The sequence below is a fragment of the Amblyraja radiata genome, chromosome 3 (genome assembly GCF_010909765.2).
Source record: "Amblyraja radiata isolate CabotCenter1 chromosome 3, sAmbRad1.1.pri, whole genome shotgun sequence".
Classification (NCBI taxonomy): domain Eukaryota; kingdom Metazoa; phylum Chordata; class Chondrichthyes; order Rajiformes; family Rajidae; genus Amblyraja; species Amblyraja radiata.
In genome coordinates this window covers 19,245,450-19,262,972 of record NC_045958.1, presented here as the reverse complement: position 1 = coordinate 19,262,972, position 17,523 = coordinate 19,245,450, and the positions used below count along the sequence as shown (strand labels likewise).

General features: G+C 40.8%; 1 protein-coding gene across 3 annotated transcripts in view; it reads left to right on the top strand.

Annotated features, from left to right (window-relative positions):
* The window catches only part of fbxl17 (F-box and leucine rich repeat protein 17), a 558,587-nt gene that overhangs the window by 37,268 nt on the left and 503,796 nt on the right, over window positions 1-17,523 (top strand). For all 3 annotated transcript variants that reach the window (XM_033017392.1, XM_033017391.1, XM_033017390.1), the window contains one exon: window positions 1,801-1,932. In XM_033017392.1, coding sequence (XP_032873283.1) covers window positions 1,801-1,932 — 132 coding nt within the window. The remainder of the gene's footprint in view (window positions 1-1,800; window positions 1,933-17,523) is intronic.

Sequence of the window (17,523 nt, the reverse complement as noted above, 5' to 3'; positions counted from 1 at the left end):
GAATTTACATGCCCATATATCCAATATGCAAGATTCCATGTAAAGTCTTAAAGGATAAAGCTAGAAGTCACGAGAATTTACTTCAGGAAATGTTCATGTAATGCTTTATGTAGATCTGATGCATTGAAGGACACTATGTATGTAGGCAAACTAAGATACACAAATAGTGTCCAAAGCTGGGATATTTTTCTGTGCATCGTGGTTCACAAATTCTCGCTGCACTGTGAAATGGTGATGTGATAAACAAAGTTAAAGAGGAAGTATTATGGAATGTAGCATCTTTGAGATTCACCAGGCCTAGCTGAAAAACATTCCAGACGGTTAAAATATACACTGGATAAAATTCTGATCATCAACATTCAATCTTGACTTGCTACAGGATTGGGACTAAAGGCTTGGAAGACTGTGAAAATTGCATTGTGATTTAATAAGAGAGAAAGGGATCAGATTACAGTTTGCTTTATTATATACACCAGAGGACAACAAAATCCCATGTTCACGTGAAGCTTACAGAGTAAACAGTATACATAAAGTAGTAATAAATACATGAATAAATACAATGCCGAGTGCCGCACAGTAGAAAGGTGCAAGGTTATAGTTCATAGCTAAGTGGTACAAAAGGATTTAGTTTAATTTGGAGATATAGCATAGAAACAGGCCCTTCGGCCCACCGAGACTGCGCCGACCAGTGATCCCTGCTCATTAACACTATCCTACACAAACTAGGGACAATTTACACTTATACCAAGCCAATTAACCTACAAACCTCGTCAAGTCAAGAGAGTTTATTGTCATGTGTCCCAGATAGGACCATGAAATTCTTGCTTGCTGCAGCACAACAGAATATTGTAAGCAAAAATACAGAACAGTTCAGTTCAATATACACATAAATAAGCAGATAAAGTGCAATAGGCTGTTACAGTTCAGAGTCTGTTTGTTGGTGAGTTTAATAGCCTGATGGTTGTGGGGAAGAGGCTGTTGCTGAACCTGGATGTATCCGATTTCAGCTTCCTGTACCTTCTGCCCGATGGTAGCGGAGAGATGAGTGCGTGACCAGAATGGTGTGGGTCCTTGATGATGTTGGCTGCCTTTTTGAGGCAGCGACTGCGATAGATCCCCTCGATGGTGGGGAGGTCAGAACCGATGATGGATTGGACAGTGGTCACAACTTTCTGCATCCTTTTCCTCTCCAGGGCGCTCAAGTTGACGAACCATGCCACGATGCAACCAGTCAGCATGCTCTCTACTGTGCACCTGTAGATGTTCGAGAGAGTCCTCTTTGACAAACCGACTCTCCGTAGTCTTCTCAGGAAGTAGAGGTGCTGATGTGCTTTCTTTATAATTGCATCAGTGTGCTGGGACCAGGAAAGATCTTCGGAAATGTGCACGCCCAGGAATTTGAAGTTCTTGACCCTTTCCACCATATATATACGTTGATATAAACGGAATTGTGGGTCCTATCCTACCCCTTCCAAAGCCCACAATCAGTTCCTTGGTTTTGCTGGTGTTGAGAGCCAGGTTATTGTGCTGGCACAACCTGTATGTATTTGGAGTGTGGGAGGAAACTGAAGATCTCTGAGAAAACCCATGCGATCATGGGGAGAATGTAAAAACTCCGTACAGACAGTGTGCCATCAAAAGCACAAGATCTATTGTATTTATTATTTACGTACATTTAGGTAACATGATAGGCTAACAAGAAATTGTGAAATGCTAATAAGAGTGTACAGTATTCATACATATTTATGCCATTTGTTCTAACTTTATCAATTAAAGCAAAACATCTCTTTTCTGTTGTAGCTGGGAGAGAAATGTCCAGATGTCTTGGATATCCATTTTGGTCAATGTTACAAGATCACAGATGAAGGCATGATGGCATTAGCACGGGGTTGCCCAAGGCTGCAGAAAATCTACATGCAGGAAAACAAACTGGTATGTTGAAATTCAAGGAAGAGCTGCGGGTGTTATGAATTAATAAATATGCGTGTCACATGACCAGAAAACCCCCCAACTTTCTCTTGTGTAAAAATGATTATAATTGAAGGGTTTCATTTTTATATATGTAGACCCTACAGAAAAATGATGTTCTGATTCTAGTTTTAGAAAATAGAAAATAGAAAATAATTTTGTTTTGTAGGAAATACTGTAAAATGGTTGTAGGCCATGGACCAGATAAATTTTCATGCTGTTAGAGGCAACATGGATTTCTTCTACTAATTACCATAAACCATTCTCTTAACTGAAGAATCAATACTCCTCTCTGTTAAACCATACTTGGAAGGTTTTGGGTTAAGGTAGAATATAATCTGAGTGGCTGACCTCTATTGCTGACGTTCAATCATCTACAAACCCAGCACTGTCACCAAAAGTTAAGGAAAGACCCGTGGCTGTAGTAGCAAGTCTGGGTAGGAGCAGCAGGTATCACAGAGGAGGAGCAGTGAGAGTGGGTCTTGCAGAACTCCTGTTGGAGAGTGGAGCAAACCTTTGCGTGGATATGCATTGGAGCAGTAACATGAAGGCACAATAGGCTGCAGATGTTGGAGATCTTGACACGAGTTTGCAGATGCTGGTCTGAAGAAGGATGCTGACTCTTCTTCTTGCGTTTGAGGCAGCAGAAGTCTGCAGCAGGGTGATGCCATCCGGCTCAACATCCGTAGGTGCCCGCTCCAAAAAGGGTGCATGCCCCGGGTTGGGGCCAAACGACGCTGACTCAAAACATCGTCTGTCCACGTCCCTCCACAGATGCTGCCTGAACTGCTGATCTCCTCCAGTGCCTTTTTTTAATTCAAGATTTCACCCTTTGTGTCATCATTTTATTGTTCCACAGCTAAAACTCCTCAAAGTGTGCCTAATTTGAAGTAGTTGTCCTCCTTTCTGATGGGGGTTCTGTGGGACAATAGCTGCTCTTCCTCCTATGATTCCTGCTGCACTTCTGCTCTTCGACCACATTCTCACCGAGACTCACTACTGCAGCCATGTGCCTATCCTCAGTAGTTACCTTCATTCTGAAGAAGGGTTCCGACCCGAAACATTGTCTGTCCATTTCCCTCTACAGATGCTGCTTGACCCGCTGACTTCCTCCAACACTTTGTTTTTTGCAGTCACCAAAAGTGACCCTTGAGGACATAGTTGGACTGATACTGAAGCAGGTAGTGAGAATACCACACAGGGCATAAACTACTTAATTTTGTTCTTACAGTTGTGGATTAGGAGAGTGGCCACCATGCAATGATTGTAAAGATCCACATTATATGTGGGTCATTGGGTGAAACGGGTGAAACGGGTATTAAGTTGAAACAGATATAGTAGTGCAAAACCAGTGTCCATAACCATGAGGGCTATTTGAGTGGTAGGATTGTTTTTCACGACAGTTCGTAAACTCCTGGTATAATGTTAGGGGATCAACACTGATTCAACAAGTATACTGGAACCAGAAGACTTGTGCTCTGGTTATATCCAGTGTATCTGCAACACAGGATTATGTGCATGCTGAACAGAAGAAACAGAATGTTTAAGAAGGAACTGCAGATGCTGGAAAATCGAAGGTTGACAAAAATGCTGGAGAAACTCAGCGGGTGCAGCAGCATCTATGGAGCGAAGGAGATAGGCAACGTTTCGGGCCGAAACCCTTCTTCAGACTGGACAGAATGATGCAAATTTAACTTCTCAATAGATCAGATCAAAGTTTATTTAAAATTATAATATTCATTCTCAAGCACTGGTGGACAGTTAAACAGGTATAAGTCCTCATAATTATTCGCATTTTTAAAGCCAACATGCTGCAAGAAAAGATATAGCTGAAGCATTCACAACTATCTTCAGACAGAATAAACCTTTGGTTAACCCTTCAGTTTCTTCCTTTCATCACTGAAGCCAGTTTTCAAACAATATGATTTTCTTAACATGATTTTAAAGAACAGGGGTGGCACACTGATGTAGCTAATAGAGCTGCTGCTTCACAGCTTCACAACCCAGATTCAATTTTGACCTCTGGTGTTGTCTGTGTAGAGTTTGCTTGCTCTCTCTGTGACCACATAAGTTTTTCAGAATGCTCTGGTTTCCTCCCACATCCTAAAGATCTGTGGATTGGGAGGTTGATTGGCGCTGTAAATTGCCCGAGTGTGGGTGAATGGTAGAATTAATGGTAATGAGTGGGAATAGGTGACAGGGAAAATTAATGGGAGAATGGGATTGCCTTATGTGTCAGCATAATGCACTGAATGACCTCCTTCTATGTCGTAACAAAAAATATGGAAGTAGACTGGATTGAGCAAAGGTTGTGGGCTCAAACAATATCTCTAATGCAGTGCTATAGAAATGGAGCTGCAAGACTAATTTCAGCTTTCATCACACTTATTCAGTATAAATGCAAGTTCCTGAACAAAAAGGAAAATATTCTTGATATGCATAAGCTACAAAAAAAACAGCATGCATCCCTCAAACCAATTATAGTGCTGTTGGCAAATAATCTGCCTTTTGATTCCTCTTGAAGTGCATGACCTCACACGTCCTCATATTAAACATCATATGCCAGACTTCTGTCCAATCACCCATCTTATTTATATCACGTTATAGAATCATATAACCCTCATCACAACATGACCTTCCACCTATTTTTGAATCACAGCAAACTTAGACGTTGTTCCTTCCTCCAGGTAATTAATGTAAATAGTAAACAAATGACCAAATGAAGGCCGAGAACTGATCCCTGGAAATTCTTTTAGCTCCAACCATCCAGCCTGAAAAGGAACTATTGATTCTAACGTTTTTTACACGCGATAGCTAGTTTTCAATCCATGCACAATACCTTTGTCCTTCGTCTCGTCTCTTTCAGTTTTCTCTCCCCCCCCCCCACCCCATTCCCCCCCGGTCTGAAGAAGGCTCCGACCCATAACATCACCTATCCATGTTCTCCAGAGATGTTGCCCGACCCGCCTTTCCTCCTATACCTTGGGCTCCTAACATTTACACTGACAATAAATACTGTGAAATATCATAAATATTAGATTCATATTATTTGTCTATTTTGGATTATGTAAATACAGATTTTGGTGGCATTATATAATATTTTTGAAGACTCGTGGCTGCTTCAATTTGTAAAGTAGCGGGGAAATCTTGGGATTGGGAATGAATAATAGTAATAGTGATAAGTTGGAGAAAGTGGATAAAGTCTTGTTGATTTGTGTCGTGAACCTGATTTTTTGCTGATGGCTGTCATGAGCCTGGATTTTATGGATTTTAACAGTGGTTTTTACCTCAGAAGTAAGTTATGCAGGTTCTTCTTTCCTTCATGGATAATGAACAGTTATATTCACTCTTTGTTTTCATTTGTGTGGCACTGGCAAAGTGCTATAGAAGAAATTATTGTTAAGTACTGTTACTTCAACTACCCTGAGCTATTAGTTGTTTGAATATTGTTTTTTTAACAAACTACTTTGTCGCAAATATCTGAACATAATTAAACCATTTTCTACATTTTGAGGATTTGTCATTCCAGTACAAAATTAGAGTTAACCCATAAATATATTTAATTATTTGGTCAGGCATGTTCCCACTGAGTTGAAAATGGTTGAGGAATGATTGGAATTTAATTCCCGTTCTTCGCTATCTGATGAAGTTGTTATTAGATCTTCTCTACCCACTAGTTGCCATTTAATACAGCTTATCAGATTTTACTGGATTTTGATGTATCAATTTCAATTAAGCTTTAAACAAATTCAAGGATGTACTTCTGTGTAATTATGTAAATAATAGTTCATTTAAATAATTAATCAGATTAAAGGATACAAGATAGACAAATAAAAGCAATATGTTGAATAAAGTGGATTTTAATCTTGAATTCTAGCAAATAATGTTTCTCCTCTGTTTTTAAGAGACTAATGACAATTCTGAGAATTGTATATTTATATATTGTTGCACCTAATCTGCACATGTGTTATGACATAAGCAATTGCTTTCTTCATAGAAGACTTAATTGCCCCAAATAAAAACATCCATGCAGCATAACATCTCAAGTTTCCGGCATCACACAGATAACTGCATAAAGATTCAAGCAGCTACTGTCGGCGTTGAATGCTGATTTATTCTAACAATACAGTGCAGTTTGCAATAATACTTGCAAACATTTAATTCAATATTTGATCCATGTCTTAAAAATGATATTTTGTCAACTTCAGGCTGATATTTTCTTATTCCAAGGTTTAGTCTATATTTTGATCTGTAAAGTATTTCTTGAATATGAATAGATTCAAGAATTATGAATGTCTTCTACTGTTTGGTGATTTTAACACATTTTCTATTCATATGAAGGAGGATAAACTTTCCAATCGGCTTAAAAATAAGGGAGAGAAATGCATTTGTATTAATTTAAAGCAAACAATTCATCAGACTTCAGTTCTGGCTTCAAAATAATCATGCTCTCTGCTGGTTTAAATGTAAAGTTTTTTTGTTTTTTTCAGAAATTTATTTTCGAGCAATTGTTCTGCTGTCACCTTGTGTTGTTGCATGAGATTTGTAATTTGATTAAAAAATCAGCAATCGCTTTAGAATGTAAGGTTCTGGAAGGAAATGTAACAGCATAAAAATTCTTGTTATACATTTTGCACAGACACACACAGACACAGACACAGACACACAGACACAGGCACACACACTCATTGACATAAATCATAAATAATGATCCATCTCTTCCAGTCTGAAAAATAACCATTTATTCCGACTCTATCTTCTCTGTGATAACTAATCTTCGGTTTTTGCCAACAAATGTCCCCTTGTACCATGAGGATTTATCAATGCCCTAGTCATTCATGTGGTACCTTGTCAAATGCCTTTTGAAAATTCAAGCATACTACATCTTGAGGATTCCCACTACCTTGCTATCTTTTAGCAAAATGGAGACATGTTTCAATTTTTTTTCTGCAATCATATGTACTTCCTATTGTAACACATTAGTTTTAGTAACACATTTTCTGAAGGTGTTCATAAATAGGTAGCCAGTGTGTGAGCTTTCAGCTGCAAACCGAGTCTATTTTATCAACATTCAATAAGGAGCATTCATTCTGCATTTCTTTTCTTCTCCTTTTACTGTGCAGCACTTGCTTTGGTTTATGATGTCCCTTCTTCCATCCCCTAATCTTCAGGATGTCAACAGGCACTCACTACCAATCTATGCCAGCGTTAACTGACCAGAAAATAAAACTTTAGAACAATGAACACATAATAAATTGCTGTGTCTGAACAATTAGATCTATACATGAAGACAATAATCCTAAATTTTTTGAATGTGTATTGTTGCTTTTAGCTCTGAGGCACAGTGTGTTTAATTTATTTTGTTTTGATAAGCAAAGGACTGGGTCTTTAGTAGACATAATTTGCAAAATAAGATTTCCTTGGGTGATATATTTGATCATGAGGGGAAAATACCATGTGAATATTGCACATTCCTCACTATTTTAAACTGCCTTTGATTAAATTGAGCATATTTCCTGAACCTATTTCATGACCATTATTAAGTTGTCCAATTTAAAAGTAATTTAAAGTGCTGTTTCAGGCAGAGGATAAAGAAAATCAGTGGTCAAGCCTCAGTAAGATGTGCTTTAAAGAAATCATGTTGCTTCCAAACTAGTCAGATTTTTCCTTTCCTATAACAAACAATGTTTACATTTTGTTTGTCATTTATTTCTGCCAAGCTTCATTTCAGTTTTCAGTGCTCCACCTCTGTGTTGTTGTGCAGGTTATCATTGAAAGAAGCACGCAGGTAGAAAATTGGAATCTCTGCTAATTACCAATGAAACCACAGTTTCGCTGGAAGGATTTTATTTATTTGTTTAGTTATTTTGTGTCTTGGAATACTGTGATCATATGAATTGCCTAATGCAGAATTTCCCAAGTCTTCATTGCTCTGCCCCTCTCCCATATTTATATTCTTCACTTTGATTATTAACAGTTAATAAAAAACAATTTGAGACTCCAATTTCCCACTCCTATCTTCATTGGACATTATGTCTGCTATGTCAGAGATGGAGAGTTCAATGATTTTCTGAGAGGAAGACATTGCATGGTGGTGAGACACCCGACCTAAGGGCGGTCCTGGGAACCAGTGGTACCAGGAGACTGGCAGAGCCAATATATAAGAAGAGCCTTGGAGGAGGCTACTTAAATAGACACCATTCAGTGGAATGATGTTGGAAAAATGTCAGGATTTTGCATGAAAGTGCTGAAGGAACTCAGCGGATCAGGCTACATCTTTGGAGGGAATGGGCAGATGACTTTTAGGGTCAGGCTCACACTCCAGACTGATGGAATTGGGCGGATAGAGTTAGAAATGAGAAGTGGGGGTCCGGCAAAGCCTGGCAAGTGATAGGTGGATGCAGTTAAGGGGGGGGGGGGGGGGTTTTTGACAAATGGGTGGAATAAGTGGCAAAGGCTAGTGGTGAAAAGGGGACCTCGCTTCCTTTCACCTCTAGCCTTTGCCATTATATCCATCCATTTGTCAATCAACTCCCCTCTCTTGTATCCACCTATTACTTGGCAGGCTACAGGCTTTTGTAGTGAACTAAATCTTCGCGCGCCAATGACCTGTCACGGAACTGACGGCCAAAGTGGGACAGGCCCAAGACCCCGGCGCGACGCAACGTCTCACCTTCAACAGCAGCAGAAGCAGGCAAACGATCGCCGAACTCGGCCTGGGGCTCACATCCGTTGCGGTCCGGACCTGCCCCCACTTCTACTCCCATCGCGGGGCCAAGAAAATTAAAGGTAGACACAAAATGCAGGAGTAACTCAGCAGGACCAGCAGCATCTCTGGAGAGAAACAATGGGTGATGTTTCGGGTCAAGACCCTTCTTTTCAGACTGAAGAAGAGTCTCGACACGAAATGTCACCCATTGCTTCTCTCCAGAGATGCTGCCAGTCTCGCTGAGTTACTCCAGCTTTGTGTCCATCTTCAAATGACGTCACGCGCTCCAGATGGCTGTGCGTACGCATTGAATCACGCCTGACCTTCGCTCGACCGTCTCGGCTCAACGCGACCACGAGGTCGCGTAATTTGGGACACGTAAGTGGGACAGGCCCTTTAGGATGTCCGACTGCAATTAGGAATATTGTGTGCAAGTCTGATCGCTCTACCACAGTAAGGGTACATTTGCTAAAGAGGGGAGCAATAATTATTCACCAGTTTGATTCCTGATAAGAGAACAACAGTTAGGCGAGGACAGATTAAGCAGACCGGGTAATTGAATAAAAGGCGATTTCATTGACAGAACTCTTACAGGGATTAATCGGATGGATGTGGGAATGAAATTTCCTAAAGCTGTGGTAAGTGGAACTAGAAAGCAGTTTCAATATAAGAGGTCAGATACTTGGGACTGATATGTGATTTATTCTGCCAAAGGGTAGTGAATCCTTGGAATTCCCTATCCAAGAGGGTTGTGGGGTTCACTTGTTATAAATATTCAAGAGAGATTGATAGATTTGTTGATATCAAGGGAATATGGGATAGTGCTGGAAAACTGTGCAGACTAAATAAATTAGCCATAAGCATTTTTCAATAGTGGAGCGTACAGGAGAGATCAAATGGCATGCTTCTGGTTGTAATTTTTATGTATAATTTGTGAGTAAGAGCATATATTTGGCAGTAAGAGATGGGATGGAGCAATTCTAGATTCAACCAAGCACGGATATACATAATCCATTTATAATTTTGGTCCATGAGCAGTGATGAGGTGCCATTAGCAAAGTAATTTGATTTGCCACATTTATGCTGTACAGTTAATCACCTGTGAGCACTGTTTCCTGTATAATGAATGACACTGCAAAATTTGTTTGAAGGATATTTGCATCTCTCTTGAAATTATTTTGTGTTATGTTGAGCTTTGTGTGTAAATGCTCTCAGCATACTAGTTGTTATATGTTATGTCACAACTATCACATTTTCTGCATTTTTAAATCTGGACTGCAGAATTGGTTCTAATGTAGAATATATCAAGATCAAACATTAAAACACCCCAAGATATTTCAGATGTTGCTGACTTTGTCACATGTGGATAACAGATACATTAGAAAATTAGCTACAAAGTTAAGTGTGAAAATATGATTTGAATTTGTTAAGAAAATATGTAAACTTCGTATCAGATCAAACCTTTTGTAAAGGAAGTTGCTCGCAATTTCATTTAAATTGAAGGCCAAAGGCTATTGCTGCATTGAGGAAACAATTGAGATGAGACAGCAGGTGGCTGTTTCGATACACATAAGAAGCATCGATGCAGTAGCTCTTTAGATTAGACATGGTCCTTGCTTGGCTTTAGACATGTTCTCTTTGAAGAGGAAATTGTTGTCTTTCTATTCATGATGAATTCTCAAAGGATATGTGTCAAGTTTATTTCCGTTGGTCTTTTGGTTAGAGATTATGGTTCTTTAGTTTTGGAGTAGTTGGCAAGTGATAAATGGTGCTCTGTAGTTTTGATGCCAGTCTTAAAGCCCTCGTTGCAGGCTAAAAATAAAAACTTTCTTTAGTTTGTAGCAGATTTACTAGTAGTCACTATAAATGTTAGTATTTTTTCTAATGAGGTAGTTCAAATATAAATATTAATGCAATTTGTATGAATTAAACATTATGTCTGTTCACTCACATGCATACTTTGAAATGCTATTGTTTGATTTGTTAATCTGCTAAAGATGGTTAGTTAAGAATGCTGGTCAAAAATTTATTCTGAATATTTCGTACAACACAAGTATTGTGTTTTAATTTCTGAGTGCCACAGTCTGATATATTGCCCTATTTGTTTTACTGTATTGTGTTAAATGTTTGAATTTATGTATTATACTTTGTGTCCCATACTTTTTTTAATATCTGCAATAAACATGCATTTTCTCCAGAAGTGTAATTGCACAAATAAATTGCTAATATCAAACACAGGATGAAATTAAAGGAAATGGCTTTAGGATTATATTGACCAAATGTGAAGATTTTTTTTGCTTAAACCAACCAAAATGTACCATTGGAATGAATTCATTACCAACATTCTGTGAAGTAGAGCATATTTGAAGTGCATTGGTACAGATGGATCAATGATGTTAGGTTTTGCTTCATGTCTAATACTGAACTGGCCAGCTTTGTGCTGCACTTCATGAGGAGCCTGCAACAACAGAACTGTAAGGGCAGCATGGTGGCGCAGCTGAGTTACTCCAGCATTTTGTGTCTATTCACAAGTAATCTTTCTATCTCTGTGGAATATAAACCCCTTGGGGGCATTGTATGGAATTATGTAACTGGTTTGGACTGATGGTGGGATGGAAGAGGTGGGATGGAAGAGGTGGAATGTCTATTTGTGAATAGACACAAAATGCTGGAGTAACTCAGCGGGAGTTACACATAAACTAGGTCGATGAAGTTGATTGTGCATTATTTTTAGGGAAATCACATCTATTCATGCGTCCATATTCTTTTAACTGAAATTCATCATTTATTAGATGCATTTCTTTTTACAAGCCTGGTACGAGCACTGTCTAAAACAATTGTCCTGCATTGTTTAAGTGATAAATGACAGGCAGTTTCAATTTGTTATATAATAGTACAAGCTTGAGAGAAATCAATGTCTCTTATGAGTGAGCGGATAATGTTAGACAGAACTGCTTTTAGTTTTGTGATTATAGCCTTGATTCTACAGCTACTTAGTTAATGCTTTGGACTGCTTTTAAAAAATATATAACTCATCAATCACTTTGTGAAAGTTACAGTTCCCTCCATAATGTTTGGGACAAAGACCCGTCATTTATTTATTTGTCTCTGTACTCCATAATTTGAGATTTGTAATAGAAAAAAATCACATATGGTTAAAGTACACATTATCAGATTTTAATAAAGGCCATTTTTATCCATTTTGATTTCACCATGTAGAAATTACAGTTTTGTTTATACATAGTCCCCCCCATTTCAGGGCACCATAATGTTTAGGACACAGCAATGCCATGTAAATGAAAGTAGTCATGATTAGTATTTTGTTGCATATCCTTTGCATGCAATGATTACTTGAAGTCTGCGATTCATGGACATCACCAGTTGCTGGGTGTCTTCTCTGGTGATTTTCTGCCAGGCCTGTATTGCAGCCATCTTTAGCTCATGCTTGTTTTAGGGGCTGGTCCCCTTCAGTTTTCTCTTCAGCATATAAAAGACATGCTCAATTGGGTTCAGATCGGGTGATTGACTTTGCCACTCAATAATCGACAATTTTTTAGCTTTGAAAAACTCCTCTGTTGCTGTGGCAGGATGTTTGGGATCATTGTCTTGCTGGAGAGTGACAGAGAGAGAGATAGAGAGAGGGGCCAAGCTGGGAAAATGACACGGCTTTTAGATTGCCCGGCGGGACTTTAGGTGGCCATTGGTAACCGGGCAACTGTTAATTTCGAGCCCTGCCTACCGTCTCTAGACCTCACTATCTCCATCGCAGGTAACAGACTACTGACCGACATACACTACAAACCCACTGACGCCTATGGCTTTCTGGACTACACTTCTTCCCACCCTGCTTCCTGTAAGGACTCTATTCCCTACTCCCAATTCCTCCGTCTACACCGCACCTGCAGCCAGGGTGAGGTGATCCAAACCAGGGCATTGGAGATGTCCTAATTCTTTAGAGAACGGGGGTTCCCCTCTTCGATTATAGATGAGGCCCTCACCAGGATATCCTCTATATCCCGTAGCTCCGCTCCCACTCCCCATCCCCTACTCGTAACAAGGACAGAGTCCCCCTTGTCCTCACCTTCCACCCCACCAGCCGTCATATACCACAGATAATCCTCTGACATTTTCGCCACCTCCAACGTGACCCCACCACTGGCCACATCTTCCCATCTCCTCCCCTTTCGGCTTTCCGCAAAGACCTCTCCCTCCGTAACTCCCAGGTCAATTCGTCCCTTCCCACCCAAACCACCCACTCCCCTGGTACTTTCCCTTGCAACCGCAGGAAATGCTACACTTGTCGCTTTACCTCCCCCCTCGACTCCATCCAAGGACCCAAGCAGTCTTTCCAGGTGAGGCAGAGATTCACCTGCACCTCCTCCAACCTCATCTATTGCATCCACTGTTCTAGGTGTCAACTGCTTTACATCGGTGGGACCAAGTGCAGGCTTGGCGGTCGCTTCGCCCGACACCTCCGCTCAGTTCGCAATAACCAACCTGATCTCCCGGCGGCTCAGCACTTCAACTCTCCCTCCCATTCCAAATCCGACCTTTCTGTCGTGGGCCTCCTCCATGGCCAGAGTGAGTCCTATTGCAAATTGGAGGAGCAGCACCTCATATTCCGCTTGGGCAGTTTACACCCCAGCGGTATGAACATTGACTTCTCTAATTTCAGGTAGCCCTTGCTTTCTCCCTCCTTCCCCTCCCCTTACCAGCTCTTCCACAGCCTACTGTCTCTGCCTCTTCCTTTCTTCTTCCCACCCCACGTTAGTCTGAAGAAGTCTCGGCATGAAACATCACCTAGTCCTTTGCTCCATAGATGCTGCCTCACCTACTGAGTTTCTCCAGCATTTTTGTCCACCTCTGATATAAGTTATCTTTGTCTCATCTGTCCATAAGAACATTTTTCCAGAACTGTGGTTGCTCTTTTAAATACTTCTTGGCAAACTGGAACCTGGCCATCCTATTTTTGTGCTAACCAGTGGTTTGCATCTTGCAGTGTAGCCCCTGTATTTCTGATAATGAAGTCTTCTGCAGACAGTGGTCATTGACAAATCCACACCCGACTCCTGAAGAGTGTTTCTGATTTGTCGGACAGGTAACTCTTCTGTCATCAGCTGTGGAGGTCTTCCTTGGCCTGCCAGTCGCTTTGCGGTTAGTAAGGTCACCCAGTGCTCTCTTCTTAATGATGTTCCAAACAGTTGATTATGCTAAGCCTGTTTCGCTGATTTCTCTAACAGTTTTATTCTTGTTTCTCAGTCTCATAATGGCTTCTTTGACTTTTATTGGCACAACTTTGGGCCTCATGTTGATAAACAACAATAAAAGTTTCCAAAGGTGTTGGAAAGACTAAGTACTGAGAGCTCTCTTGTACCTGCATTAAGGAGGCAATTAAACACACCTGAGCAATTATAAATGCCTGTGAAGCCATGTGTCCCAAACATGATGGTGCCTTGAAATGGGGGTGCTATGTATAAACACAGCTGTAATTTTTACATGGTGGAACCAAAATGTATAAAAATGGTCATTAATCAAATCTGACAATGTGCACTTTAACCACGTGTGATTTTTTTTTCTGTTACAAATCTCAAATTGTGGAGTACAGAGGCAAATAAATAAAGTATGGGTCTTTGTCCCAAACATTCAGGAGGACACTGTATATTCGAATTATCATATATAGTTCCTGTTTGCAAGGAATGGATCAAAATAGATTTTGATCACAAATGTAGATCGTTTAGTTTGTCCATGTAATGGCCTTTTCAAGAGATGCCTCTCGCCAGATAGTAGGTCAGCAAAGCTATGGTGTTTGCTGTAACCAAAATGAATTTGTCCAGTCAGTGCACTGAGACTGTCCAATTTTCAATCAGATCATGGCGTATTTGTGCCTCAATGCCACTTGCTCTTGCACTAATAGAAAACTTAGTTTTGAAGTTTAGATTGGTCCTATTTTCACACACTTTTTGTTTGAAAGCGAATTTCAGATTTCTCCCTCTTCTGGAAAGAAAACTATGCTTCTCATCTAATTTTCAGATTATGCTGCCATATTTGGATTTCCACATAAGAGGAAATGTTTTATTTCTGCATCAATCTTATTGAATCGTTGACTTATTGCAGTACACTAATCTATTTCCATAACCTTCTTCCCTCTTTGTGTACATGCTGAATCTATAGAAGCTGCTCTCAAAGTTCACTCCTTTCACCTGTTAAGTCTGAAAAATATTAAAAACAATCGTACGGAATTCATATGAAACTTGATATGGTAGATGTGAATTATATTTCTCCTGGCTGTGTTGTCTAGAACTGGGTATTACAGTCTGAAAATAAGAGCCATTCAGAACTGAGACAGGAAGAAATTTCTTAAAACAGTGAAAGAGATTTTGTGGAATTTGTTACCTGGCAGTGTTTTGGGAGCTTAATTGCTGAGTATATTATAAACAAGAGTTTTAGCTATTACTGAAATTAAAGGATATAAGATTAATGCAGGAAATGGTCAGTGAGTAAAAGATCAACCATAATTGTAATTGAATGGCAATGTAAGCATGAAGTGCCGAATGACCTAATCAATTTCTTACATTTTTATAGAGCCGAGTAGCTCTAAATCCACATTACTAGAAACAAATGTGCTGGTCATTATCACACTCTGGTTTGCAATAACTTGCTGGACACTTATTAATAAGCGAGTTGAGTATTTCGAAGAACACAAGGAATCATGGGATTTGTCAATGGTCACTTGCTATAAAGAAAAAGCGATCGAAGCGCTGGCTGCATAAACTGTGTATAAATTCTTATCTTTATTCATGATTTATGTGTAAAAATATATTTAATGTGAAGAACAGGGGTGCCAAGTAGCAGGAGAGTGGGGTGGAACAGCGAGAGAGAGGGGGCAGATGCGAGTGGGAGACGGGGAGAGACGGACCGGCAGAGAGACATTCTCGGCAGTTGCGCGCACACAGACTTGTACCTCATCCGCAGCCAGGATCGAACCCTTGTCTTCGGCACCACAAGCGCTGGCGGCCACTGGACCATCCGTCCCACCCCTTTTCCCCCCCCCCCCCCCCGTCCGGGGCGACTCCTGACCGACAGGATGACAGTTCAGTGGCCCGGAGCAGCGGCCCACAACCAGCACGGAGAAGAAGCACCAGCTACAGCCCAACCCTGCTCCAACTCCAAAGGAACCCGCTCCCTGACGGGCTGGGGACCGCCAGTCGCACCCCCTGCCCCACCCGGCGGCTGTCGGCCACTCCCCTCCCCACCTCCCCCTCCCCGGTGCCGCCGAAAGCCAAGCACCAGCCATCAACGGGGATCCACACAAAATGCTGCAGCAACTCAGCAGGACAGGCAGCTTCCACGGAGAAAAGGAATGGATGACGTTTTGGGTCAAGATCCTTCTCCAGAGACCTACCGAGCCCCCGCAGCACCCCATGTGCATCCCCGCCGATGGCCGGCACTTGGCTTTATTTATTTAACTGACAGCCATTCGACAATTCGAGAGGCGCAGCCGACGGTCCCTGGCCCGCCAAGGAATTACCCTCCCCGGGAGCCGGAGCAGAGCCGAGCCGGAGCCAGCACCTTGCCAGTCCAGGGCTGTCGACCAACCCGGCGGGACAGGCACAGCCGAGCAGGAACCAGCGCCTCCCCCCGCGCCGGCTGCAAGTCCGGGGCGGCTACCGCCCCTCCTGCCCAGGGCCACCACGGCCACCTCCAGCAGCCCCCGGACAGGGACGGGAGACCCAGGTGGGGACGACCCAGCACAACTCAACAGCGCCCGCAGCGCCGGAGACCCGGGCCCGACCACGGACGAAACGCAAGCCTGCACACAACGCAGCAGCACAGCTACCGAGAATGTTTATAGCGAGTGACCCATGACCTGGGCATGTGTAATCAGAATACCGAACTCGCTTATTGTTGTGCCTTCAATGTAACAACCATGACAACAATTTAAAAGTACCTATTAATTTGGTTGCCTTAAGCATGTGAACGATATTGGAAGAAAGTGTATCCTCATCCACTAATGAAATGTTAAACTGACTATGCTTATAAGTCTTTTGTTTCCAGAACGAAAATAGCGTCAGAAATTATGATCACTATATCAGTTTGTGATGATTTGCTTACCATTGTGCTTTGTTACGAGGTGAAATCTCCTATGCATTAGAACAGTCTTTGCAAACATTCACTGAAGGAAAAGCATAGTTTAAAATTTTTATTTGACATTTCTAATAGCGTAGTGCTAATAAATTTCAAATGGTACAGCTTTTTAATTCATGCATATTGCCAAATTGATTTAATTTTTTTAAATTATTGTATTCCTTTATTGAGTTTTGTTGTTCATTTTTGATATTGTGTATTCATTTATTTCGTAATATTTGATGTATAGTAAACATTTGGCACATCTTGCACTCATTGAACTACAGTTTTAATCTCCTTGAATTGACCACCAGATAATGTAATTTCAATATCTAGTTTAATGTTATTAATTTGTTGTATTATTGATTACTATGTAATTATCAGTGTGTCATTGGTATGTATTATGGACCTGTTAAAAAGCAACAAATAACAATGTCATTCTTCTGTTGCTGGTACATGTGACAAGCACAACTCTTGAGAAGGAAAGCTAAATATGGCGACTTACACTTTTGTGAATAAAATTATAATAGTTAAAGTTAAGCTGAAAGATCTCTTGGGATCTTCACACATTCAGTGTTTAATATGTTTAGTTGATGCTGATTAATAATCAAAGAAACCGTTGGATGTTGAAATCCACCGGCAGATTGCTCTTGTCGAGCTGCTGTGCTCAGTTCTGCTTGACAGGAAAAAGGCGATATTAAAATATTTGTGGTAACACAATG